Source organism: Anas acuta, chromosome 1 (assembly GCF_963932015.1).
Source record: "Anas acuta chromosome 1, bAnaAcu1.1, whole genome shotgun sequence".
In the NCBI taxonomy this organism is placed as follows: domain Eukaryota; kingdom Metazoa; phylum Chordata; class Aves; order Anseriformes; family Anatidae; genus Anas; species Anas acuta.
In genome coordinates this window covers 28,642,328-28,668,932 of record NC_088979.1, presented here as the reverse complement: position 1 = coordinate 28,668,932, position 26,605 = coordinate 28,642,328, and the positions used below count along the sequence as shown (strand labels likewise).

Genomic DNA, 26,605 nt, shown 5'->3' with positions numbered 1-26,605 from the left:
GACCACTTTTTTTTTTTTTCTATATATATATATTGACAAAAACTGGGGAATATTTGGAGGTGCTTGATGTAAACTTGAGAATTTGACCAGCCCTCCAAGGACTCCCCCAACACAAATTCATGTCCTGAGATGCCCCAGACAACAAACCCAAGGGCACAGGGGCTGTTCCTGGAGAACTAATTCTGAATACTCTGTTTCATGGTGACAGGGCCAGGGCCAGACCTCACTGTGGTTTATAACACTGTAACATATGTAATATATAAATATACAACACTGCACTTCTTCACATACAGGTAATTTGTATGGGGATCGTCGGGACTGACGGATGAAGGCAGAGAGCTGTAAAGACGAACTTTAGCCTTCAGTTTAAAACACAAACCCAATGATATTCTGAAGTGCTTTCTAATGGTTTGATTTGTTGTCCTACGTGTCTGAACAGAAGTGAAACTGGGCAACTCATCCACATTCATCCACTGGGCAATGCAGATCCAACTTCCAACCCACCCCAATGGAACCCCAGAGGGGTCTCTCATCTGTCGAGGTCAGGGACACTGCCATCCATCCATCCTGCCCACGGAGAGCCATGGGAACACCAGCCTCTGGCCTAGGGCTGGTCTTGGTACAGACCAAGGAGCAGTGCTCACCTGGGTGTTAAACTAGTGTGGTATCAGCAGCTAGACCAGCACCGGGACCTGGAAAACATTTCTGGAGCTCCCTGATGCCGTGGTGCACTCCACGCCTCTACCAGAAGTCACTCTTTCATGTATAGCTGTGCAGAATGGCTGCAGCCCACTTACCACGGCCTCCCGTACACGTTTGGGAAACATTTCCCTAAAAGAAACATATACAACTCCGTAGTAGAACAGTACCCAGCGTTTCAGAGATGACTGCGTTAGCTTACTTTATTCATTCTTGTAACATAGGTCAAACTTTGAGGCGGAGTTCTGTTAACTAAAATCTAGTCAAAGACAAAAACCCCTAAGTCGAGATCGGTGAAGACTAAGCAGTTTCATAATTTTCAAAATAAGTTCTTGATTTTTTTTTAATAGTATTTGATAGCAGCTTTTTATTGGTTACAAAACCTAAGCCCATATACAAAATTAGGAACACATTTAGATGCCTCTTTGAAAGAACGTTTTAGTCTATTTTAACTGATAGTTTAAAAAAATAATAAAAACAATGCAATTTTAAACACTGTTCTGAAAACGTAAAAGTGCAGCAATATACTTTGTTTCCTTTATTAACTATGAAATGGTGCAATCCCAATCAAAAGCTGATAAGGTCACAACAGAAAGAACTGAGCGAACGCTTTGTCTTGCTTTACCTCAGTTCTCCGATGTTCACTTTTAATGTAATGCATTGAGTGCAAGAAAAAGATCCGATCTTCACAGTAGTGGAAAACTGTTGTTTTAATATCAATTTGTATGTAATCTGCAGGATAGTAGTGAGTGCAGGCTGAACGGGGTAACCGTCGTTCTATATGGCATATAGGGAAACTAAATCGAGTCAGGAGGGGAAATATTTGTTCACAATAACACCTGCTGGAACTCTAATTTCACAAGAACTTTGTGACCTTACCTAACTTTGACTTTTTATTGTTTAGTTTTTTTAGCGAACACCACACAGTTTCAAGATTTTAGACTATAGTGTGTGAATAGGATGCAGTTACCATATGAAGCTTCAACTCAACTTTTGGGAAAAGAAAAAAGGCACAATGAACTTCAACTCAATTTTATGTGCACAAGAGTTGAAAAATCTGAGCCACCTTAAAGAGAAATTGATTCTAAAATTTATAAAACCTATAAATAATCAGAGGCCAAACCACTATATTAAAACAGATTATCTAGCAAGTAAAAATCTTGCAGTTTAAACATACGCTTGTATCAAGTTCAGATACAAGACAACTCGCTCTTTAAAGTGGCTCCACCTTGGCAGATATATATTTAATGAATGCACACCTGCTATGCGTTGTTCATCAGTGGAAAAACAGCTGATCCACAAAGCTCTGATGGCATCTGTCCTTATCTTCATCACAGTAAATACAACCCACATCCAATAACTAAATTAGTTTAGATTTTTCTATCCCTTCACATCAATGCATTGGGAAATTACACCCAGTAAACAACAGCAACAAAACCAGTTTGTGTGATAGCTTACAGAATTTCACAAGGATCGATCTCCGCTCCAGCAATACCAAAATCCCTTTGAAAATGACTGGGTCAGGCGATTTTCCGAAAGCAATGACCTCACATACCTCACGTAAAGTTATTTAATGTGCGCTGCACATCGGGTTTATGCTGAATCATGGCAGCTTCCATCCAGCCTCACACATCAACCAGTTTGCATCTTTTGTAATCATGTGAATAAGATTTGAGACTAATTTCTGAGTTACTCTTCCAATACTCCAAGAATGAAGCTTTTATGACGCTTCTAAGTAGTTGCTGGTTTGTTGCCAACCACATCATCATAAGCACTGGTTACTAAGTAAAAAATAGTTTAAGACTAAATTACAGTAAACATGAAAGCTCCACAGTTTAAACCCAATATAAATCAACCATATCCAATTATCAATTTAAAACAAAATATATTGACTACTGAAAGTTGAAAGCAAGATTCTTTTTTTAACTAATACATTTTTGGACAGATTTTTTTTTTTTTCTACAGTCTGGGATTCTTGCTTTCAGCTTAAACAGAAGTTCAAGTCCATAACAGGTTTGTAGCTCAGGTAAAATACCATGCACAGCATTTGATTACTTCAAAACAGCAGGAACACACAGGCTGAAGTGAGTGGTCAAATAGGGCTCGCTGTTCTCAAAAATTAGGTATAATGGCAAAGCTTTACCAGTCCAAATCTACAGTTCTTTCTCCAACCCTGGTTTCTGAGGCAGTTAATGAACACACATCAATTACTGATAGATGAAGTAGTTTTTTTGTTTGCTTTAAACTTAAGTGTTTAATCAATTGCCAAGTGTTTTTGTTTTGTTTTTTTAAGTTACTTTTATTTCAGTTTCACCAATGAAATTCATTTGGCTTGCATTTTTTAATCTATTCTTCCACATAAAGTATATGAAAATATGTTTGTGGAGGACGATGATGGAGGCTCAGAGCAAACTGGGCCCCTGTAAAGTCTTCCAAAATGTATGCATCATACCAAAGTGTCTTGATCCACAGCGCACCATTTTCCAAAGAAGCTACTTTTCCGTGGAAAGCCAATGTGCCACCACTATGGAATATTCTTAACAAAACTGCAGATTGCGGTTGTCAGCATGTGGCACCAGGAAAAAGGCAAAAAAAGGTAGTTGGGACTGTTAAAAAGAATTCTGAAACAGTTTAAGAGATCATGCATATGCATTTACAGTCCATGTGATAGTGATGTTTGGCAACTGCAAAGTGACCGATACATGGCTTGCTTTAGAAGCATCAAAACGAAGAGGCATGTGTGTCTTGGAGCCTTTTGTTTCTTCACTTGGTAGCCATCTGGTGGTGCTTCATACTGGTGTGGGACAGAGAAGCTGCACTTTTTTCAACTTAAAAATTAAATTCTTTTGTTTGAAGGTTGGCCGTTGGGTCGAAATTGTAAGTACCTCCTTGAGTGGCTTCAGGAATGAGGCTGGGATCTTCATCGATCTGCAAAATAAAGCAACACAAGTGCATCAGAGGCCAATTCCCAGCACAATCCAGTACACGTAAGCAAGATTCTCAAACGTTCGCCTATTTATTAAGGTATTATTGCAATAAAATTAGATTATTTTTTTCAATTCAATTCCTCAGCTTTGTTTAAAAAGATCAACACATCAACTCTGTTCTAATACCATTGGGGAAACAGAAAATCAACAGGGCTAGAGACTGGGTTGCTGCTCAGTCAAAGCTGTTGCTATTTTAGCTGTGCAATTTAATTTTCAACGCCAATTTCCAGCACTTCTTCAGTTGGCTGATCACTAGATGTAAATTCCAAAATTAGTTTTGTACTTTCTCCCATTTATTGCAACACGAAAATTTTTATTAGCAGCTGATAGGAAGACTTGTATAAAGCTTAAAAGAATAATTGGCATCTCCTATTAGGATCTGAAGGATTTAGAATAACTCATTTCACAGCAGTTTTACGTAATTCCCGTAAGTGCAATCTGAAATATTTTTAAACCGAAAATACTTTATGAATACAGAACTAAAGGCATCTGCATCCAACTTTATCCAACTTCCTCAGAGCTGTGAGGATTTAAGCATTCACTGCCTCTAGAAACCAGAAGTACCACCTGCAGTACCCTCAACGTGCACAGCTTCAACCCCTACCTGGTTCAAAGTGTGTGTCATTTCTGAAGCACATAAGAGCTCTTGTGGGGTCTAAAGAGGTTTCTGAGGTCTGTCATTGGAGTAGTGCAGCCTTCAGGACTGACTCACCTCAAGTCTTTATGTTTCTTTTTACTTTGGGAGACTTAACACCTAAATTGCAAGGAGGGATTAAGGCATCTGGGGACAGCAACAATTCGCAGGAGGAAGGCTAGGGCATGTCACTACTAAATGGAGACCGAATCTGTTTTCAGAATGCTTTGCAAATGTCTGTGAGTTGCTAAATTAGCACTTCTGCCTTCTGGAGGGGTACTGCAAAGTAATGTTACCGAAGTTCTCATATCTTTAATGCAACAAATAAAAGTCAGGAAGCTACCAGTGCTGGTTCAAAAGTACCTGCCAACTGCCTGAGCACTTGACAGGGCTCACTCAGCAAAGGAGCAGATGGGGTTAACAACGAAGGGGTGAATATCTAGTGACCAGCAGCATCTTACAAAAACACAGAAACTCGAAAGCTCCTGAAGTGACAGAAGGCAGGAATACTCCTGGGCAGTCAAGCTTAACACTACCAAGCAGGCAAACATAACCACTCCTGTCTCCTTAGGGCAATTTGGACTTCATTTCATTATTTTTTTTTCTTGTTTGTTTGCCTTGGTACTCAACTGACATGGGTTCATTTTGCCACTTACAGTTACTGCCTCAAAATTTGTTTGTTGCTGTGTTTTAGTTCCAATCTGCCAATTATGGAATTTGTACGATTCCTAGTTAAGTTTCAGAAACTCCAGGACACGTGCTACCAGTATAAGCAATAATCTGAAGTAAAGTCTCGCTCCCAAATAAAGGAGGTAAATTCAGCCAATTAGGCACAGACTAAATCACATCAGTTTATGTAAAAAGTAAATGCACAAAAGGGAGTACTAACCTCAACAAGGGGTATTTTTCCACCCACACCAACCAGACTGTGCTCTTCAGTTAACTACGGAAGTCTCAGAGCCATTATGGAGATTATTAGACACTGCCCACAAAATCATTAAAAGCATAGGGAACTTTGCACAGATCTTAACTTTTGGTGACTAACCTCACAGCTGCCACGATGGGACCATAAATGGAAAATTAGGAAGTCATAAAATGAGAGCTGATATCTGAAGAGTTCAATTTATGAGGCTTGTTAGCCAAAAGAACTGAAGACATTAGTACTGGCAGGCTGCAGAAGTGCAAACACCCTAGAAGGCCTAGAAAAGGCAACCATTATTCCTCCTCAAATTATTTGCTGAAGTGTTTCTGAGGCACTCAACTCACAAGCAGCCAGCAGCAGGAAGAGCTGGAAACCAAACTGTCAAAATGTCTACTCGGGATGCAAAAATATATCTGATGGTCTAGATCAATCAGCTGCAGAGAGATTTCTGGTTTTAATGACTCTCTTCAATGCAGAATCCAGACTGAGTAATTACAGAGCTAAAATACAGTAACCTATCTGAAATTAAGGATCTGCTCCCCCATTTTTAAGACTGATGTATGAGAAAGTAAAGCAGGAGAGCCAGAGAACTGTTTTGACTCTAATCACAAGTAATTACATGTCAATGTACATGTCAATATAACATTAGGTCAGCATCAATCAATGTGTTCAAGTAAAATGAGATCAGTCATCTTAATGTTGCTACAGAAAGTTCTTGATATCGAGAAACTCTTCAGAGACTTTCAATTAAGGGAAGGTGAACTGAAAAAGGAACAGGAAAATTGACCTCATGGCCAACCTATTATCACAAGAACTGGAACTGAGCAACAGTGGCAACGTACTTACAATAACAGATAACAACACATATGCTTTTCAATCCTTAGCATACTTACATCATCACCAGAGAAATACTGATCTATGATTTCAAATGCTAGTTTATAAATGTCTTCGTTCTCATGCTGTTGCAAGGCTTCAATTTTCTCTAGCCCTGGATAAAAGGAAAGGGAGAATTTTAAGTTTAAACTAAAGGGAGTAACTAACTACTTTTTGAAAAAAAAAGAAAAAGAAAAAAAAAAGAGAACAAGAAAAATCACGAGAGATTACTACAGAAACATAATAAAAAAGATGGAGCTCAGTTTCCAAGTATTATCTACACAATAGCTATCTTTGTCTCCAAGATTAAAAAAAAAAATAGGTTGTGAACCTTTGCATGCCATGGAACATCCCATTTTATGAACACAGGACAAGGGAATCTTCTCTCTTTTTAGATAAAATTCTCTGTACTTCTGTGTTTGTTTTTTCAATTTTTTATTATTTTTTTAAGACTCCTGCTGTCTAATATGTAGCTTTTGTCCCAGTCATTGTGCTTTCTTCATATATGAATAAGGAAGTGGCATTATTTGTGTGCTGCATACAATTTTTAAACAATAAGGCAACAAAGTCTCATGCTAAGAGCAGCTTAAAACTATAGTCCCGTTTTCAGACTGGATGTGGTATACACAAGGGAAAAGTTTCCAATACACTAAGTTCTCAAACATCCATTTAGTGCTACTCTACTCTATCAATTAAAATTGCAGCCTGAAACTGGGAAAAAAAAAAAAAACAAGGAAAACTTGGAGAAAACAGGGAGGCTTGTAGCTTGTTAATACTGAGTTTGCAATACTTAGTTAATACTGAGTAAATACTAAGACTGCAATATCCAAAAGCCTGACTCTTCATCCTATTTTGGTCTTAATGGAATTATGATCCTCACATCTGCTTCCAAAGCAATAAAGTAAAGCAAGAAGTGTGTTTTACCACACAACCAACTAATAACCGAATGAAAAGAAGTATAATTCTCATTTATGTCTAGAAACACCTACGCTACAGGAGGCTCCTCTACTGACTGCCTCCAACATGACCATCCCCAAAACAAGCTAAACAGGAGAGGGTGTCATTTTTCTCATTGCAGAAGTCTCTCTTGCTTATTTAAATAGCCCACAGTCACAAAAATGCTGTAATAAACATCAACAACAGCCAGGAGACAGAATAAAATTCAGTAAATTAATTTTTTAAAAAGCCTAAAAAGCACTTACCTCCACACTCTTCTATAATTTCAGCTATTGTGCTGGCCTCATCACCAGCCATTATCAGGATGTTTTTCAGACCATCCAGCACCACCTGTACCACTTGAGAATCCTTTACTGAGAGTAGATTGCAGAATGGCGGGATTACGTTTTGCTGTACAAGGTATTCAACCTAAATAATAGGGAAAAAAATCCTTTGAACAAAGCATCCAAAATGCTTTGAGCATTTTGCTTCTTACAAATGGTTGCACGTACAATGTTTTCGGGACAATCTGAAATCCTACTACACGTACCTGATCTTTTCTCCCACTTATTGTCAAATTGCTAATTGCCCAAGCAGCTTCCTTTTGTGTTCCAAAGTCCCCCTGAAGAATAAAATTAATCGCTCATTAAAATCCACATGGAAACATCTGTCAAGCTTATTATTAAAAATCACCGACTCCGCATGTCAGGTTTATAAAAAGAGGATGACAACTCGCATAGCTGGTAGTTTGACTGACCTTAGCCAGCTGGTGTATGATCATAGGGATTAGACCAGCATCTATTACAGCCTGAACTTGTTGTTGGTTTCCTGCTGTGATATTGGAAAGGAACCAAACTGCTTCCTAAAAATGGAAAAAATAAAAAAGCAAAACACTTTTCAAAAACAGTCAACAGATGAAAAAAAAAAAACAAGCTGAACAAAACAACATCAAAACCTCAACTCATACAATGACCAATCAATCTCTAAACATAGCCTCCAGGTTTCCTCCCCACTAGCACTTCCAGCACACAACCTTTATTGCACTGTGAAAGCCGAACACGCAGGGGATCAATACAAAACTGATATGATTAACTCACTGGGCCAGATTATTACTTACACAAGGAGTGTTTCCATACACTGGGAGCGATACTGACTTAAACCTTACATCCACTTTGCGCTGCTGGAATCACAGCCGTGTTTTAAAATTTTAATCAGTTTTGCAAAGAAAATTGGCAAAACCCCGTATAAAAAGGGACTCCTCTAATATTTGACCTGACAGCTCAGTAGTAGCTTTCTGTGCTTCCAGCTCCCATTTTGTTCCTGAAACATGAAGTAGAGCTTACAAAGCTCATTCGAGTTTTCCCATTAATTATCAGACAGGACAGGACTCTCAGTCCTCAGACCTTACTCAGCAGTTATTGCTTTCTGGTGGTTCCTCAGCATAGGTAACATCTAATGGCAGCAACAAATTCATGGTTACAATGGGGGATACTTGTTAAGACAATTCAGAACATCTTAAAAAATCTTTACTAAAACCAGATTTTAATAAGCCATCAAAGAGACAATTACAAAGTACTGCAGAAAACAATGGGTTCCATTTTTTCAGGGACATGTACCTGACTTTTATTTGCTCCTCACAACATTTATTAAAACAAAAAACTCAACGGTGTTTATACACTCCCCTTATACAATAATAGTTCATTTCTTGGCATTCAAAAGCACTGAATCTTAGCATTTCTCGTTCTTTCCTGAGTGCTAGAAGCGCAGGCAGAAACAAATCACAGCAGTTTGAACTGTCAAAGATTAACTTCTTCACTGCTCTTGGCAGTTGCCAGGCCCTGAAGACACAGATTCCTCACTAACAGATTTCCCCTCAGTGGTAAGCTAAAATAGGGAAGTCGTGTAAGATAAACAAAAGGCGAGAGAAACAAAAAAACCTTCCTCCTTAACCAGCCCCATCTCTGCAGGGAAAGATGGCGTGATGATTAACAAAAATTATTAACAAAAACCACCATCAAATACAGTTCTGGAAAAGAGGTCATCGATCACATTCTTTCCTCTAACTCTCCCTATACCACCCAGTCCTTTGCAGAAGCAAGGCTCCCTCTGTTAAAAGGAAGGAGAGGAAACCCAGGGATAGTTTTCAAAAAAGGGCAGTGATATTCCCTACTCCCTTGAAAGTGAGGACTGACAATAGAAGAGAAAAAACTCCGCTACAAAAAAGGTGTTACTTCATCAAGCTTCTTTAATTTTGTTGAGTGGAAAAACTGGATCAATCTTACCCATCTCACTGGACTCAACCCAAAGTAACAATCCTCACATATGAAAAACCCTAATGCAAGTTCAGCAATTACTCACTTTGCAAGCAAACTGAAAAAAAAAAGTATCACACTTCCAAGCAAAAACCATCAGGCCTCCCAAAAAGCGCTGGGCATCAACACCACTGCGCAGATCCCCATAATGCCTGGTTGGCTTCAGCCCTAACTAAGCACCAGCCTCAAAGGCTGCATCTCAATACAGAATTGCTGACATCCCAGAGATAACAGCCATAAGAAGTTCTTCTGTAACACGCTGCAGACTACTGTTCTACTTTTTAAGCAACAAGATTAAGTTAGGGAGAAGCAGATCATAATATACCTTGTTTATCTTCTCTTTTGGATGCGTCAGGAGGTTTGGGAAGTAAGACAAAACATCACAATTGAGAACAACTTGTGTCTGTTCATCAGTACCAGTTACTATGTTGCCTACTGCTCTCAGTGCTGCTGTCTGAATATCCAAATTGGGAAGGAAAAAAAAAAAAAAAAGCATGTTAAAGACGTTGCTGTTACTTATGCTAAAACAAAGATCATTTTAAAATGTCTCGACAAAAACACTTTGCAAAACACAATTTAGCACTTCAGCCTCCAAGCTACACTCTAAAAAGGGTGCTGTTCCACCAGAACAGAAACACACAGTACAGAATTTTACTCAATAGATGCAGTGCAGCTCAAATCCAAAAGTGTAAAGACCAGAAAGTAAAAGGGTATTAAAACAATAAAATAATTCATTGTGTATCTGCTCTGATTTACAATAAATGTATCTAGCTCTTGACTATGTCTGCCAATATTGCTTACTTTTCCATTCAGGTCTCCACTGCAATATTAAAAAAAAAAAAAAGACAAAAGGACTACTTTTATTCTTATTGACTCTTACTTGACTTTCAGAAATGTACTTTATACTCTTCTGTATTAGTTATTAAGTGCTTTATAAGTGACAGAATACTGGAGGGACTTGTTTTCATCAAATGAACTGGCCTGACAAATTTCAAGACAGCCAAGTCTCATCCAAAGTCCAAACTAAACAAACATGACAAATGCACAGACATAGGAAAAAAAAACAAACTTTCCACATTCCAATGGTTAGTTTATAAAAATCAAGGACATATTAACTAACTTTAAGTTCCCCTTTGTTTTTGAAATTAATCAAACAAGGTTAGTTACCCTACCTTTTGCAGATAACCAGAAATTTACTCTACTAAAAGGACTGAGAATCTGCAAATAAAAATTTAACATTCAACAAGCCTCAAAATCACAGCCGATTTCCCTGAGCTATTCAGAAGCTGCAACCATACATGCAGCAACAGAAAAAAAGAGTATATAGAATTTGGAAAATGTAAAACCTATTGTCACTAAATATTTTAGGAGAACAAAAGGAATGCACCCCTGGTAACCATCCAGTGGAAGTTAATGTTTAACCTGTTACTAACAAAATCAAAGGAATCTCAAAACAACATGAATATAATTTTAAATGATCTTTTTTCCTTAGCGTCGGTAACATTTTTGTTCAGTTAACCTACAACAAATGTAGCTATAAATGCTCATCTCAGAACACCACTAACAAATACTCGGAAGCACATTTTTTAAAGCAAATAGGTTACAAAGGACTTTGCAAAGACACTGAAGCAGACTTACTTGAACTTTAACCTCCTGATGACTCAGAAGGGGAACTAGGAAAGGTACGACTCCTGAATCAATGACCATTTGTATCTGCTCATTACCACCGTCTGTTAAGTAGGACAGAGCCCAAACGGTGTCCACAAGAATCTACAAGTTGGAAAGAACATAGATTATAGATTGAACAGCAAGATCCATAGAACCGAGTCTTAACTTAGTGATCAACATTGCACACATCTGGGTAAAAAAGGAGCATGCAATTCAGTTACAGGAAAAACGAAAATACAATAATGCAACCTAATTTGTAGGATTTTTAATTAATTTAATTTAATATACCTATGATAACTGGGGCTATATGTACCATGAAAATAATTTCTCTGTCCTCTTTTTTTTTTTTTTTTTTTTTTTTTTAATTAAACACCACATTTTGGTGCATAAAATTACAGCACACGTCACCTGACAGAGGTAAATTTTTTGGCTTGATTTGCATTTCACAGATAGATGACCCGCTCAGGTAAGTAACTGTGCTAGTAACCTTCTGAAGACAATACTGAGCCAGCCCTGCCCTAATCTGTTAAATGTGCTATCTTCTGATTACAGAACACCTAAATTCCCATGGTATGCAATCCATCTATCTACACTTTAACATTTCTGACCCACAGTGCAGTTTTGAAGTTAATCTGCAAACTGTCCTCGACGTATCCTCTTTGGCCTTCGTATCAAGATTAAAATCCGCAGCAAAGGAAAGAATTTCTTACACCAGCTAAAGGAGTAACAGCTATTGTAAGGTGGCAACTGTTCAAGCAAAGGGAAAAAACACAAAGGAATGGCCATCATGCAGGGCACTCTCAGTATCTTAAAAGTAATGACTACGTCACTGATGACTTGATAAGGCTCGCTTGAGAGCCCTCAAAAAAAAAAAAAAAAATGGAAAGGAAAGGTACAAAAGTTACAGATATTTTAAGGGTAGTATTTGAAGCAGGAACAAAGCTAGCAGAAAGAGTGGTAATATCCCATCACTTAGAGAACTGCAAGAAGAGAAATCTGGACCCCACTGAGGACATCATCTGTTGAGGTATCTGGACCTCTGCATTTCTAAGTAAATGTCCACTGCTAACTACAGCAAGGCAGTTTAGTATTAATGGAGACTAAGGCCTGAATTCACTGCACCTAAGTAAAGTGCCTAAATTAGGAGCAGAGTTAGCCTACTCTCCCCCTATTTTCTGCATGCTAAGGCACCTTTTATATTCTGTGAACTAAAACACCTTTTTGACGTGGCTCTCATTTGATTTACTAAGAAGACCTTAGAGCAACAGGCTCCAAATCTAAGCATCTTATTTATGTTCTGAGGTCAGATGGTCTGAACTTGTGTTTGAAAGGCTTTGCAGGCAGAGCTTGTGCCCAGGCTGAGTGCTCCACAGTAAGCAAAAAGGAGCCAGTGGCCCAGCTCACTGAGATTTAAGGGAGCTTCAAATGGGAATGGCTCAACTTGCACCCAAATAGCAACCTGGGAGCCGGCTTCTCCTCCCTGACAACTTAACTGAAGAAAACTTGCCTGTATTTCCATAAAGGCACCTGCTACTATTAAAACAGATACCCATACAAATTTTCCAGCTGTTAAGACACCTAAATAGTACTGGAGATACGGAAGAACTGTGAAGTCTTGTCCCATAGGCTGTTTCCACCCATTTCCAGGGACCAGACAGCACGGACCTAACACTGTCCTGACACAGCCTGCTGCTGCCCTCACCCACTAACGCCACGGGGACAGCAGAACGTGCTGCAGTGGAGCCGGTATCGCAGCGGAAGCAGTGAGAGATGGTGCCTCACCAGTTTGCTGCCCCACAGCCCTGTTGGTGACGAGAGCAGCAGCCGCCAGAAGTGCTCACGGTACTGTTGGCTGACCTACCTGCATCACTGCCTCATCGCCAAAGATAGGTTTGCTGCTCCAGTACTGAGAGGCTGGGACCACAGTGGTACCTCCAAACTAGCACCTGACCCTCGAGGTCAAAAAGATGGGCACCCTAATTGAGATCAGTCAAAACCTGGCATCACATAGTCTCATATCTAATTTAAGAAGCTCTCACACAACCATCGCTTGCAAAAAGCTTTCAAATTTGGCAGGAAAAAAAAAAAAAGCCTATAGGTTAGATGTATTTTGGTTTTACTACAAGTTTCCATTCAGGTTTGTCCAAATCACGAATTGCAAAGTCACCATGTGCTGTCTCCCACTCATATTACACTGGGAAAACTCTGGCAAAATCCCAAATTAAACTGTTGGCAAATATTTGTGGAGCCATGCCCACTACACCATTAGAAAAGCAGCAGAAACACCACTACCTCGTTGTAGAAATAGATCACCTCAGACATCTCCACCAACCTTCTGTCCTACCCCCAGACCCAACGCAAAGGTTTAATTTCTGCTTCCCTAATTTGGAGGTCACTACAGGGAGCAACAGCCCAAGACATTACAAAGTCCTGACAGGAGGAGGAGTAGAAAAGCAGCTCAGTAACCCTTAGTTACACAGATCCTGGTTCCTGAAGTCATAATATAAGACCTCAGGAGGTAAGCCCAGCTCTCTAGGACTTTACTTTGAAAATGTATGTAAAACCACGGCTCAGGAATGTGGGAAGTACTGAAGGTTTAGCATTAAAAATCTGAAGTGAAGTTGTCAAAGGTGCCACAAAACAATAGCTGATTGATGCTTATTTAAATGTATTTTTACACGTGATTTCTTTAGCTAAACAGGTTGCAAATTCAGGCACCCAACAGGCTGTAAAAATCAGAATTACCCATATAATTACAGTATTTGATTCAACTAATACATAGAATTACACATATCTTTGCACACATGTATTATATATATATCAGCTATGCAAAATTACAAATTGGGGCAGAATTAAGTAAAGTCAACAGTAAAGATCACAATTCTAAATTTTCAGCGCTCAATTCTGCAAAACAGATTTTTTTTAAATGTAATTTCTAACGTAAATGTAAGCCTTTTAGAAAAAATATTTTAGGAATGGTGCTTGCACTTCATTTTTCATGCTCTGAATGGCTAGCTATATTTATCTTAGTTTTTAATTGTCTGTTTACTGCTTAAGTATATGTAAATTAACACAAAAACAAGTTACGACCAACGAAATCTTAGAGCATTTTCTCTTAGAGAAAAGAAAGAATCTAAATATCTAGAGCTTTAGAAATTACTTACGTTTATATCTGTATGGTAAATGAGAACACACAATGCTGGCAAAATCTGAAAAGAAGTTCATCAGTCATTAGAGTAGAATAAAATTTGCTGTGTAAACACAAATCCAAGTAGTGCAGTCACAAAACTTGAGACTCAAGACTAATGCTTGAGACTGCATTAGTACATTACACTCATGTACTTCCCAGCAACTGCTCACTCCCTCCCCCAAAGTATGCATAAAAGTACATTTTATTTTAAATTTGTGAAAATACAAGAAAGTAATTTATTTCAAAGACACACAGAGAGCAGACTATACTTTGAGAGAAAACACGCAAACGCTATAGATAAGGCATCTCCCTGTTATTTATGAAAGCTTAAAGTTACTGAAAAACAAAGTAAAAATTATTAGCCTAAAATTATTACATAAAACTCTCTTTGGATTGAAATAAGATTATATATTTTTGTATTCATGTACAGAGAAAGTATATAACTGAGTAATGGCAAGACTGCTTAAAACAATTTTTGTTGTTGTTGTTGTTGTTTTTTCCCGGTAAATTCTTACTTCTAAGAGTTTCCTTGTTCTCTGCTTCACTTTTGAGATTTCACTGAAGTTTACTCACTACCAACCTTGCACTTCCAATCTTCACACAGCTTCAAAACCTGTATCTGTGCTTTGGAATTTAGCTTAAAATGAAGCACTTTACTTACATTACAACTGTAGTTCTAGTCAAATAACTTTACTAGATGTGCCTACTCCAAACCCTGCATTTGTTCACCAGTTTAAAAAGATTTGCAGATGCTTCTCAAGTGAGGACTTGACAATGACTGCATGTTCACAACTAATCAAGACACAAACTACACTACATTCAATATATGTATTTCCTCTTAATTTCCTCTGAAAATAATTGCGTTTGAATAATCCTCTATACAGAACATATACAGAACCCTGTTTGTAGTCTTTTTTGATAAAAATATTAAATGCTGAGTACATTAACACTTTCTAGAGTGTTAATTTTTGTTGCGTCCATTCCTATATATGGGTAATCAGACAAAGTTCAGTTTCAGATGTTATGAGTAGCTTTGTTACAATCTCAGTAAGAAGCACCAAATTGGTCAAATTACTTCATTTAACAACTGGTAAGTGACAGAAGACAGTGGCAAAAGACATACATAAATTCATAGTATGACAATGTGAAATATCTAGCTTCTAGCCCAGAGTATAAAAAATTATCTCTCTTGTAATTCTTTATTTACCTCCTGAACTGTCTCCATAGGCGGTGGGGGGTCCTTATTCCTGCAGAGATTTACAATGACCCATGTGACGTTCCGAAGGAAGGTGATGGGAATGGAGGGATTGATGAAGGACAGAAGAGGTTTGACAACTCCCAGTGATATGACATAATCTCTACACTGAGGACCATCACCTACAGAAATGAAAATTGTTGTAAAAGAAATTACATTAAAAATGGAAAATCTTGAAATGTATGCAATGACATGTCGGGATACTGAAATTCTATGTTTCCTCACCGATAGTTTACTACTAAAAGTTGGTGTTCAATTAAATATACATACGTACAGATATGTATGTATATTTTAGAGACACAGAATTTATCCTGTTAACATTTTGTGTAGCAAGTGGCACTACTCTTTAGAAAAAAAATAGCATGTACAGATGTAATTCTGGCCACATGAAAAATTGTATTAAGCCACAGAATTCAGAGGAAACATAGTCTCACATGATAATGCCAATGTTCAAAAGTCAAATTCGAAAACGAAACGCTCCCTGAATTCCAACCCTTATAAGAACAACAGTTACCTATAATATTTCCGAGAGCCCAGACAGCCTGCTCACAGACATTCTGGTGTGGCGAGTGAAGTAGTCTCAAAAAGAGGGGTACTGCATCTATAGAATGTAAAAGATTGGATTTGTTTTTATTGGAACATAATATGCATCGTAAGTTCATTGATCCGTATTAAGCTTTCTCTACCATGCCTTATACTAAGATACAGATTTCTCTTACGAACAGCACATAAAATTTCAGTTAAATATTTCTATCAAAATCTAGAGAGGGAAAAAATAGATTCAAGAACAAGCAACTATTAAACAACGCTGCTCCCCACATTTAAACATTGCCCCATCATTCTCCAAGTGCTATAGACGAGCCACGGATCTGTAGGTGCTAGGTTTAATGTCCTGGTGATTCAGATTTCCCAGTTATCCAAGACAGCAATACATACCTAGCAGAAAGACATGCCTACTCATGCAAATGTGCTTCAAATCTTGACTTTAAGAAAATAGCTTCCTCCCAAGAGGTGGCTATAGTTAGTTTCCACATGCAGTGAAGACTTGCATCCATCTGCCATACAGTACTAAGATGAGTTTTTATTTGTTCTTATATAACACAGATTAAGGAAGTGGCACTGATTTTAGATTTCAGTCTCTGATGAAGTAAATACATTTAAGAGATCTAAGCCAGTCCCATGTGCTATTTCTCTCAGACAATCTGTATTCTCTGAAAGATGGGAATTTTTATAGCAGTTTTAAAAATCTATATATTATCATACTCGTCCTATAGCCTTTCTAAGCAAAGTAAAATACATCAATTTATATACTCTGGAAGGCAGGAAGGAGTATTTTATCTTTAGATACCATAAGAACCACAATAGCTGCAGAAATTTTAAAGAATTGCAACACAATTTGTGAGCAGCTATGGATCAATATTCTGTTGGTAATTTAGGATGCAATAAGGAGCCAAAACATGCTGTTATTCTCCTAGAAAAAGAAATAGAGAGCGATGAAGAATAAAGAGAACCTAAATTTCTTTCCCCAACCTGGATGAGTAACTCAGCAGTAGCCTACAGCTGACAAGTCGGGAGGGAAAGCAATATAGCATTGCTTAAGAACACTCTCTCTTTTCTTGTCACAATCATCCCACTTCCGTTAGCTCACGAGGAATATTCAAGCTCCCTTTTCCCAGTGATTCCTGAGATCACATTTCAGCCATACATGCATTCAACATATTTCAGAGAGGAGGGTCAAGTATGCAGTTTATATTAGACTGCACTCCTGGTATGCTTTCAAAAACAGAAATGAAACTGTTTCTCATATCAGCACTCAAGCAGGACAGTCTGAGAAAGCGTGAGCCGCACGTTATCTCATCTACTGCTCTCAAAAAATTAATTGCTTCTGCTCCAAATTGGCTCGTGCCAGATCTGTGCTGTGAGTACAGGACTTTCCCTCTCTTGCTAGGCCTTCCAACTGCCATCTGTCCCTCTGGATTGCAGGAAACCTTCTTGTTTTGGATTGAGGCTGGAGCAGCCTCCTCTGAAGCTGGGACTATCAAGGGTCTATCGCTTTGCTTCCTCAAAGAGTTCCTTATCAAAAATAGAGCAGAGTTCAGAGTCCCTGAGTCACCTCCCAGCACAAGGCAGCCAGACTAAACTTCTGCCCATTTTCTCTTCAGAAGCAAAACTTAGGAAATGTTTTTTATTTTTTATTTTTTTTTTAGCTTTTGCAGATCATTTTATCACGCTTCTTTTTAAGCGTTAGCTGAACAGATTTGGGGCGGGACAAATCCCAGCCTGAACTTGGAGTAATTCTGCATCTAACAGCAAGGCTTTTAACTTTCCACTGCTGTACACATGCATTTTTTCATTCTCATTTTAATTTGAATTTTCACATTAAGATCTTATTTCCACACTTTTTTTCCAGCAAAGCAAATACTGTAAATAGCCTTTTCATTTGGATTCCTTCAACCAAAGATGATAACATTGCAGCTTGAAAAAGGACCGAAGAAACGCTTAATCGATTAACAAGCTGCTGGGAAGGATGAAAACTTGTAAATACATTTCCAAAGACATTTAGACACTTGTAAAGCAATCTAAAAACGGAGGTGCCCAAATAATTTAAAGTGTTTTTTTCTAAACAATTTCAAGATTTTTACAATTTTTAAAGGCTTTGGATTTATACCCAAAGCTCATTTTGATAAACATTCTTATTCTATTGCTCCAACACAGTAACAGTACAGAATCTATTAGTGGGATATTTTATTAGCCAAAAAAAAACAAACCTGCATTTAGATTTGAAAGACAGGTTCAAATATTTACACAAAAAAATAAAAAATTAAATAACTAAGTCACCATTTTCCCACATAAAAACACTGACTTTGAATAAACTAAGACAATTTATCATAATTACTTAGCTATAGCCTCCCATTTAATGACAACACATTGCATTTAGCATAAAGGTGATTGTTTGCAGTAAGCATGTTGATACACAAAAGCTACATATAAAACCCAGAAAAATAAGAACAGATTGATTGAAATCAGCACACATAAATTATCTTCAATTAGCTTTAATTTTCTGTCTCTTCATAATGGAAGTGTCAGTGGCTGGTTAAATAAGAACCGAAGCCAGCACAACAAACACAGTGTGTACAGGAGAGATGAATCATATGGTCAAAGGAAAAGATGGTAATTTTCTTAACTGTGTATTTAAATGGGCAATCTTACATAACTGTGTATTTAACAACTTCAGTAAGATTTACGAACATACCCTCGAGGTAGGAAGAATTACTTTCTAATGAAAGGTTTAGCTGAAGGGGAATTAACGATACATGATTTCAATAATCAACCCCAGAATTAGAAAGGACTAACATTCTTGTCAAACTCGTACCACCTGTCATTCATTCTCTATCTTCTTCAAAGGCAGATTCAGTTCTGCGATCCTTAATATTAATTGTTACTGACAAACAGACCAACCTTCAAGAACAAAACTAGAAACTTTTGAGAAAGACCGATATATACAATTTTATAATTTTTATAGTTTTGATAACAAGCGGTATGTTATCCAAAAATCCCCTTTTTGTCCTTTACCCAAAATATCCACAACCCCCCAATAAACAAATTTTCATACTTACTAGACTGTACAACAGCTTGAGTTTGTGCAGAAGTGCCTGATGCTATGTTAGTCAATGCCCATGCAGCTTCAAATTGTAATGAAGGGCTGTAATGAAATAATTTTACAGTAATAACTTGAAACAATCTTCAGATCATTTTATGGATGACTTCAGCATGAATAGCTGCAAGCGCTCTCGGATGCTACATTTAAGCAGCGCCACCAAGCTAAAAGTTTTTCCAAAATACTCTGAGGCTGGACATTTCAGAACAGAGATGAGAGAAAAATATTAACTTTACGTTCTATGTCTTTTTTTAAACTGCCAATCATTCCAACTTCAGATTAGTAAAAACTAAAAGAAATTAAAGAAAACCAAACAGCAATACTTGTTGAAGCACACACCAGCTAGTGAAGCTGACCGCTACTCTAATTAACTAATTATCTCCAGTATGAAAGATTTCAAGTACGCATCATCATCAAATTTAATTATGCCTCTCTAATGGGTAACAGACACCTCCTCACATCCAGCTGACCCAAAGGCGTACTTAGTGAAGAAGTGTAACTGTCCTACTGTCATTAGCAGTTCTCAATAAATTAACCATGGCTGGCCATAACTAATAACACACGTGTGGCCCTTCTGACATCACATCCGAGAGGCAGTGCAAGCAGGTACACTGGGACAAAGGCATTTTTCTGCTCCATCACAGACAGGGTAAAGATCTAGAATCAGTATTGAAAGACAGCATCAAAACTGTAATAAAACCAACCTACTAAATGCAGATAAAATTAGTTACAAATACTATAAAAGCTGGGGGAATGTCTAACCCAAGATGGTGTCTATCAGCTGCTGTTGTCTCTGCCACCAGAAGTACAGTAAAACAGCTTGCAGGAAAACTTGTTCAAGCAAATGTTAAAGGTTGAAAGTTGTAAAAGCTATAAAAGGCTTTATAGCTTACAGTGGTTGCAATAACAGCAAGGTGTCTAGCTTCAGGAGGAACAGAGAGTGTTTACTATTAGGTGACTCTTTCATTTCTGTGCTTTTTGCTGTCTTCACCATTATGTTTTCTATACAGCCACGCCACTCGTTTCCCTTAAGCTTTTCTTGTGCATTAGTTCCAAGGCATTTTAAAAGTATTATTGGGGATGGGATTGCGAAAGAAATGGAGATGAAGGCCCAAGAGGTGTAACTAAGGATTTGTAAAAACAAATAGTACCTGTAGGCAGCTATCTATAAGCCTTATGTTCTAGGATCAAACGCATTAACATGCTAGTTCTGTGTTGGTCCTCAAGCACACAAGGAATTTTTCTTCCCCTTGGGACCTGAGTGGCCTTGGGGTAAGTTTTCAGTTACAACATGAACATCAGCTTTAATGATCTGTTATACAAAGCCTTTGCAGAATTTACCTCTACTGAATATTATATAGCAATCACTATTAAAAGGACTGCTTAGGAAAATGCTATGTTCAATTTCAAAAGGCTTAATAAATGTTTACAAAGATAAACCATACAAACACTATACATAAAATTCAAATTAAATGAATTTTCATGGCACTGAACCATCTACTTCTAGAGCAGATACACATTTGTGACCCATTTTAAAATGCTATCCTGATATGAACGTTATTGCCAGCTGTCTTCTTAGTAATTGTTTTGCTAAACAAACAAGAAAGCTACTCACGCTTCATGTTTTGCAACCATCAAATTATACCCAAAATGTCAGTTTGCATTTTCTGAAGTTTCTAGCCCTTGCGGTTGCAGAAATAACCTTGAAAATGGAAATACTGTAAATACATTTATGGCTGCCCCAGACCAAAGAGAGCCTAAAACATTTACTTCAGATGTATTAATCCCTACCTATCTTAAGGGGCTTGTGGACTGTGGAATATGGCAGTTTTCTGACATGACCTGAAATCCATGCAACTACACACTCAGCATTCTCATTTGCTGAAGCTCGTTTTCCAGTGAATAATCAGAACCCAAAGCATGCTTACTGTTTTGTTCCATCACATGAGGGAGCAGTGCAGAGCCAGAAAGAAGCCCACCTTGCAGTATGAATGAAAGGAGCTAGAAACTTAAGCTAATTACCTTAATGAAAGAGATAACTATGATCTGGTATAGAGAACAGCCCTGTTCACAACCAAGCATATGCTCTGCCTTCACAAATACACACAACAAGCCTGAGACACATTTTTTAAAGAACAGTTAACAGAAAAGTCTGAAATATTCAAAACCAATGAGAAATGTAGTAAAGTATCCTCCTTTAGCTAGATTTCAGTGGCAGCATAAATACTCCTGGAGAATTTAGGGTTTATTGTCATGGAATCTGATCCACTGTGTAAGATTTTGTGATGCTGTGGATCCCTCAGTTCCATTTGCAATACCCAGAGTGTTTTGGTTTCAGTTTTTCAGTAAAGGTGAATATTTTTAAAGGTATACTTACTTATCATCTCTTTCTAGGCATTTTACCAGAATTGGTAAAATTCCTGATTTTATTAAGTCATCAATAGGTGGATTTCTGTCACTGGATAGGAGTTTTCTGTGAAATTAAATGCAAAAGTAAAATAAGTAACTTTAGTCATGAAAAAATGCGTAGGAAGTGTATTTCTGTGCCTTTACTTTTTTTTTTACCTTGCAGCTTGGACAGCACTCAGCTGGATCACTGGGTTGTCACTTGTGGCATTCTGGAAAAAAGAGACAGTAAAAATTAAAAAAAACAACCACAGAACAATCAATTCTAATTAAAAATAAATAAGAAAATATAACATACCTGCAGTATAGCTTCTAGTGTTACATTTTGCTTGAAAAGAAAAAAAAAAAAAAGTGTTTTAATAATCTTGTTGTTGAATTACACTGTCATTTTCAACTTTTAGTATGATCAAACTAATTTTAATGGTGTATCAGTTCATAATTTTCCTTTCAAATAACTTCAAGACTTCCAGTGTTAAAGTAAAAACAGAATACAGTGTTTTGAGACACCAAAGTTTCAAAAGTAATTTCCAGAATCAAGGTACTTACTGCTTTGAAGTCAGCATCAACATCAGAATCTTCTAAACTTTCTTCCTGGGGAACATTCCGTTTTTTCAAAAGATGTTCGTCTCTTTTGTTCTATAAAGGAATAGCAAAAAATAATGACATTCAATGCTAATTAGTACAGGGTGACAATATAATGGCCCCTTTCAAAATAAAACTTTAGATAAGACCACTTTTATAACGCCATTTATAGCTGCAAACAAAATTAACAGTATTTCAGGTGTTAACCTAACAGCTTGCAAATCACAGACAGAACTGATGATCCATGACATTTGAATGAACTAAAACTTGCAGTTTGGGTAGCAATTTTCTAACAATTTTACAAAACACATAGATCTGGGTGACATTAACATTTAGACTCAGAGAAGACAAATTATTTTCCAGTAAAATATTAATTTTCAGTGAAACTTACCTGCAAGTTCCCTTGTTACATGAATTTACACCTTGTGTGTGAAGTAGCATGGGTCCTACACACTGACACCTGCAGTATTTCCTGCTCACTCACATTGTTAGCCTAGTTTCTGAAGTAAAAAACACCATCCAGCCATAGCTCCCTTAAGGAATTAGTAGAGAAAACACTGCTTTTTTGGTGATAAAGTACCCATTTAACATTTCTACCTTGCTTATTTAGAGTATCTGAACACCTAAAACCCTGATTAAAAAAAGAAGGCAGTAAAATCAGGAGTTGTGACTGCATCCAAACATACAACTTTACAAACTCAGAGTGTCCTAAAAGTATCATTATTATATTTCAAAGGTATAAAGTGGCATTTTCCCAATTTCAGCCTGTATTTCTTGTTTGCTATGTCTAGGTGTACAATCACAGATAGAAAGTGCAATGGAAGAGGGTGATGCAGTGTGTGTATCTGAACACTGCTGTTTATACATGTAAGCACGTTAAGATTTCAATCTCCAATGAAGTAAAACCTTGAAGAGGTGTATTAAACAGCAATAATATCTAAAACAAACCTATTACCCTCGCAATGAGCAGCAGGCCTTTCAGTCTCCAAACAATTATCTGCTAAACAAACAGGAGTGACTATGGAGATTGTATCACATCACGCCTTGCTTGTAAAGGATAAGAAACCCTCTAAACTGAATCACATTTGTTAAGTTTCCCCTCAGTGTTTCATTTTATTGTATGTTAGATAGACAAATAATTTCAGACCCCAAATTTCTGACTGTCACCATTCAGACATTTGAAAATGAATTTAAAGTGACTTTACCGGCCTCAGCGTGAAAGGCTCCAAGCAATGTATTAAGATTTTTTCAGATACAGAATGCTAAAACAATAACCCAGCACCAAAATTAAATAGCTCTGTAATGCAGAAGAATGGATTTCACAGACTCAGCTTTGCTTATTTTTTTTTGTCAAGACTAAGAGCAGAAACCAAACCCTCGGAGAGCACACACAAGATCACCAAGATGAGCTACAGCAGCCCCTCCAGAGCTGTACAGCGATGCCAGGATACTTGAGCACACCCATCCAGCCAAGCGTTAGATGTTTGTTGCTGTCAAGTGCTTTTGGAGCAAAGGAAGATAGAAATGAGCAGGCATCAAATGCTGAGAAAAAAGTGTCACACAGACGAGCTGCACCAGGCAGACACCGGAGGATGGATTGCTGTGAAGACTGATGTTATTATATTCCTGGTGTTCTTCCCCACCAACTACTTGGCGCTGCCATTTTAAGCAAACACCATTCAACCCCAGTCAATCTGGCTTTGCTCAAGCACAATTCCTTTTCCTCCTGTTTGTCTAAACCACGGCCCGTGCTTTGGCAACTGCAGGGAGCAGATCCCATTTCCCCACGTGCAGCTCAGTGCTCCTACGCTCACATCCCCCTCCAAGGAAGCAATTTGTCCTGCCTCTGATGGACGCGAGCAGCTCTGCCTCTAGGGGAGAACAAACCAAAACTGGGAGCAGGATTGATGCCTGATGTCTGACGTCCTGATGTCTTCAGGCCTTCTCTTTCCACCCAGAGATATCACTGCAGATCACATCGGTCCACACCAGAGTTTGCATACGCAGAAATAAATGTATAGGGAGAAAAATGTCATTATTAGGGTGCATGCACGGGTCCAGCAGTTGTGCCCCCTTTGCAGAAAAGGTGCAGCCCGAATAAATTGGGGTCTTGGTGCAGAACTGTTGCTAACTGTCTGCTGGAGCAAGTTAACTGATTGACAGTAAATCATTTACCAGGGAGGACTGAGTTCCTTTGTCACTAGCAGCAAACCACTGTGGTGCAAGGCAGGGTTTGCAGACCGAGTTCTCCTGAAGTATTTGGCTGGATTGTCATGCTCATAAAACTCAGGGAAAGAGCTTTATGGGGTTTTTGCAAAATATGTTCGGTTCAAGAGCTGTTATCCATACCAATTCAACTGGTGAGATTTACTGATTTTTCAGTGATTTGTTATCAGTGGCACTCAATCACATATTGCAACACCCTGCAGGAAGACAGGTGGTCTTCTAAATTTCTATAAAAATCCTTTTAGATGCAGGACTCTTGCAGATTCCTTGATTCAAATGACGATGAAATACCCAGAACAGCCAAGAATTTAGCAAATCTGAAATATTTTTATTGAACTTACTGAAAATTTCTAGTCATATTGCCTCTTTTGTTATTTTCAAGTCTCTTATTCACAGAATACTCCCATCTGCTGAAAGAATAAAAGTTCAAGTCATAAATTCTCACATACAGAGGTGATTTTTTTTACACCTCTGTATTAGCAGATTCCCCCAGCGTTGAATCCTCTGACCTTCAGGAACTGTCCCCACATTTGGGGAGAGGAAAACGGCACACCGCTGTTCCCCAGCGCTCCACACAAAGCATCTGTGCTGGCACAGCATGGAGGCAGCTCAGACAGCTTCAGCTGAAATCCCTCCAGGATGTGGAAGCTATGCAAGAGACATTTAAAGTCAGGTTGCTTCGCTCTTATCCTAAGCCCAAATTGAGAAGTAAGGGCAACGTCTTGCCAGTTGTGTTGATTTTAAATAGATGCCATCCATTTGCAATAAATATCACCTTATTAAAATTTGTAAGAATATTATGATGATATCCACACACACGTGGGCTGTATCTGTATCTCCTGAGCATTACTTCCACCCTCTATTTTTTCCTCCCAAAGCTACAGGAGCTAGAAACAGTTGAAAGTGCATCACGCGTTTTCTGGCTTTGAAGTTCTACAAGTTTTTGGATGCAAGAAGCAACTGTGGTACTGATATTAATGTGTATCCCACTGTAGATGCATGGGTCTCTTCAATTTATACAGTTGCAGTGTTCTGAGAGAGCAGTGCTCTTCAGGGCTGTGCCTCTGCAAGAGGTAGCACAGAGGCTGTGGTAAGCAGTAGCTCCACAAAACAAGACTTTAGACACATCTTGGTATCTCCTCTCTAACATCCTGAAAGATGATCCTGGAAAATCACCCTCCCCAAACACCAGGCAGTAAGTCCAGAGTGCCAGTGGACAAAGCACTGGATTATTCCCTCTCTCTTAAGAACTTCAGAAAGACTACCTGCCTGGAAGCATCCACACTTCATGTTTATTCACAGGGAGTGAGCAGCTATGCAAATGCTGTAAGCTGACATAGTTTGCTTATAGCATCTAGAGAGACATGCACAAGTTCTCTCTGCTTGTGGCCATAAAGTGGGTGGTGAACACATTTAACTTCTTCCAATTCCCTAGAAATCCTTCAGGGACTTGGACAAAGATGGAAGAAGGATCTGAATGAACACATCGTTCCAGAAGAACAGGAATTGAGAAGAAACTTCTCTCCTTCGAGCACCTGTCCATGCAGAGGTTAATGCAGTGGCTATCTCCAAGCAGTACTCCCCAAAACTTCCTTTACCTTGAAGGGGACTCCCATGAATCCCTGAACAGCCCCCACAGGACTGTTCTCCTAACAGCAGCAGCGTGCCCAGCTGTGAAAGACAATGCAGCTCCCCATGAACAGCTCCACAGAGAGCAGAAACGAAGGCACATCACTGTGAGGTCACCAATAATGCTGTTCCAAACTCTGAGCCTTCACACACACATGATGGCAGGTTTAAATCTTCCCTCAGAGGGTGGTGAGGCCCTGGCTGCCCAGAGAAGCTGTGGCTGCCCCATCCCTGGAGGTGCTCAAGACCAGGCTGGATGGGGCTTTGGGCAGCCTGGGCTGGTGGGAGGTGTCCCTGCCCATGGCAGGGGGCTGGGACTGGGTGGGCTTTAAGGTCCCTTCCAACAGAACTGAACTTCCCAGGACAGAACTGACCAAGTTTGATACCAGAGTTCCTGTGACTGCAGGCAGCATCTTCAGGCTGTCAGTCATACGGTGTGAGAGGCTCCAGAAGCTATGACCTTAGCCAGGAAAAGCAAGAAAGAACAAGAATGTTCCTGTAGCTCCTCACTGTTTGCAGATGGTTGGGCTGAAAAACAACTGGCAGGAACATATATGCACACTGAGAAGCACTACAGATTTCTTAGGAAGGAAAGCTATCCTTACTAGCACTTCTTATAAATTCAAAA

The 26,605-nt window shown here is 38.5% G+C and overlaps 1 protein-coding gene across 1 annotated transcript in view; it reads right to left on the bottom strand.

Annotated features, from left to right (window-relative positions):
- Positions 1-2,971: 2,971 nt before the first annotated feature.
- The window catches only part of KPNA3 (karyopherin subunit alpha 3), a 48,836-nt gene continuing 25,202 nt past the window's right edge, over positions 2,972-26,605 (bottom strand). Inside the window, exons 3-17 of the mRNA XM_068674323.1 lie at positions 22,087-22,176; positions 21,839-21,868; positions 21,700-21,752; positions 21,512-21,607; positions 19,094-19,179; positions 15,991-16,077; positions 15,429-15,598; positions 14,196-14,240; positions 11,002-11,133; positions 9,689-9,817; positions 7,809-7,913; positions 7,602-7,673; positions 7,318-7,480; positions 6,136-6,230; positions 2,972-3,627 (exon numbers count right to left, since the gene is read on the bottom strand). Of these exons, the coding sequence (XP_068530424.1) occupies positions 3,529-3,627; positions 6,136-6,230; positions 7,318-7,480; positions 7,602-7,673; positions 7,809-7,913; positions 9,689-9,817; positions 11,002-11,133; positions 14,196-14,240; positions 15,429-15,598; positions 15,991-16,077; positions 19,094-19,179; positions 21,512-21,607; positions 21,700-21,752; positions 21,839-21,868; positions 22,087-22,176 (1,452 nt within the window). The 3' untranslated portion in view covers positions 2,972-3,528. The remainder of the gene's footprint in view (positions 3,628-6,135; positions 6,231-7,317; positions 7,481-7,601; positions 7,674-7,808; positions 7,914-9,688; positions 9,818-11,001; positions 11,134-14,195; positions 14,241-15,428; positions 15,599-15,990; positions 16,078-19,093; positions 19,180-21,511; positions 21,608-21,699; positions 21,753-21,838; positions 21,869-22,086; positions 22,177-26,605) is intronic.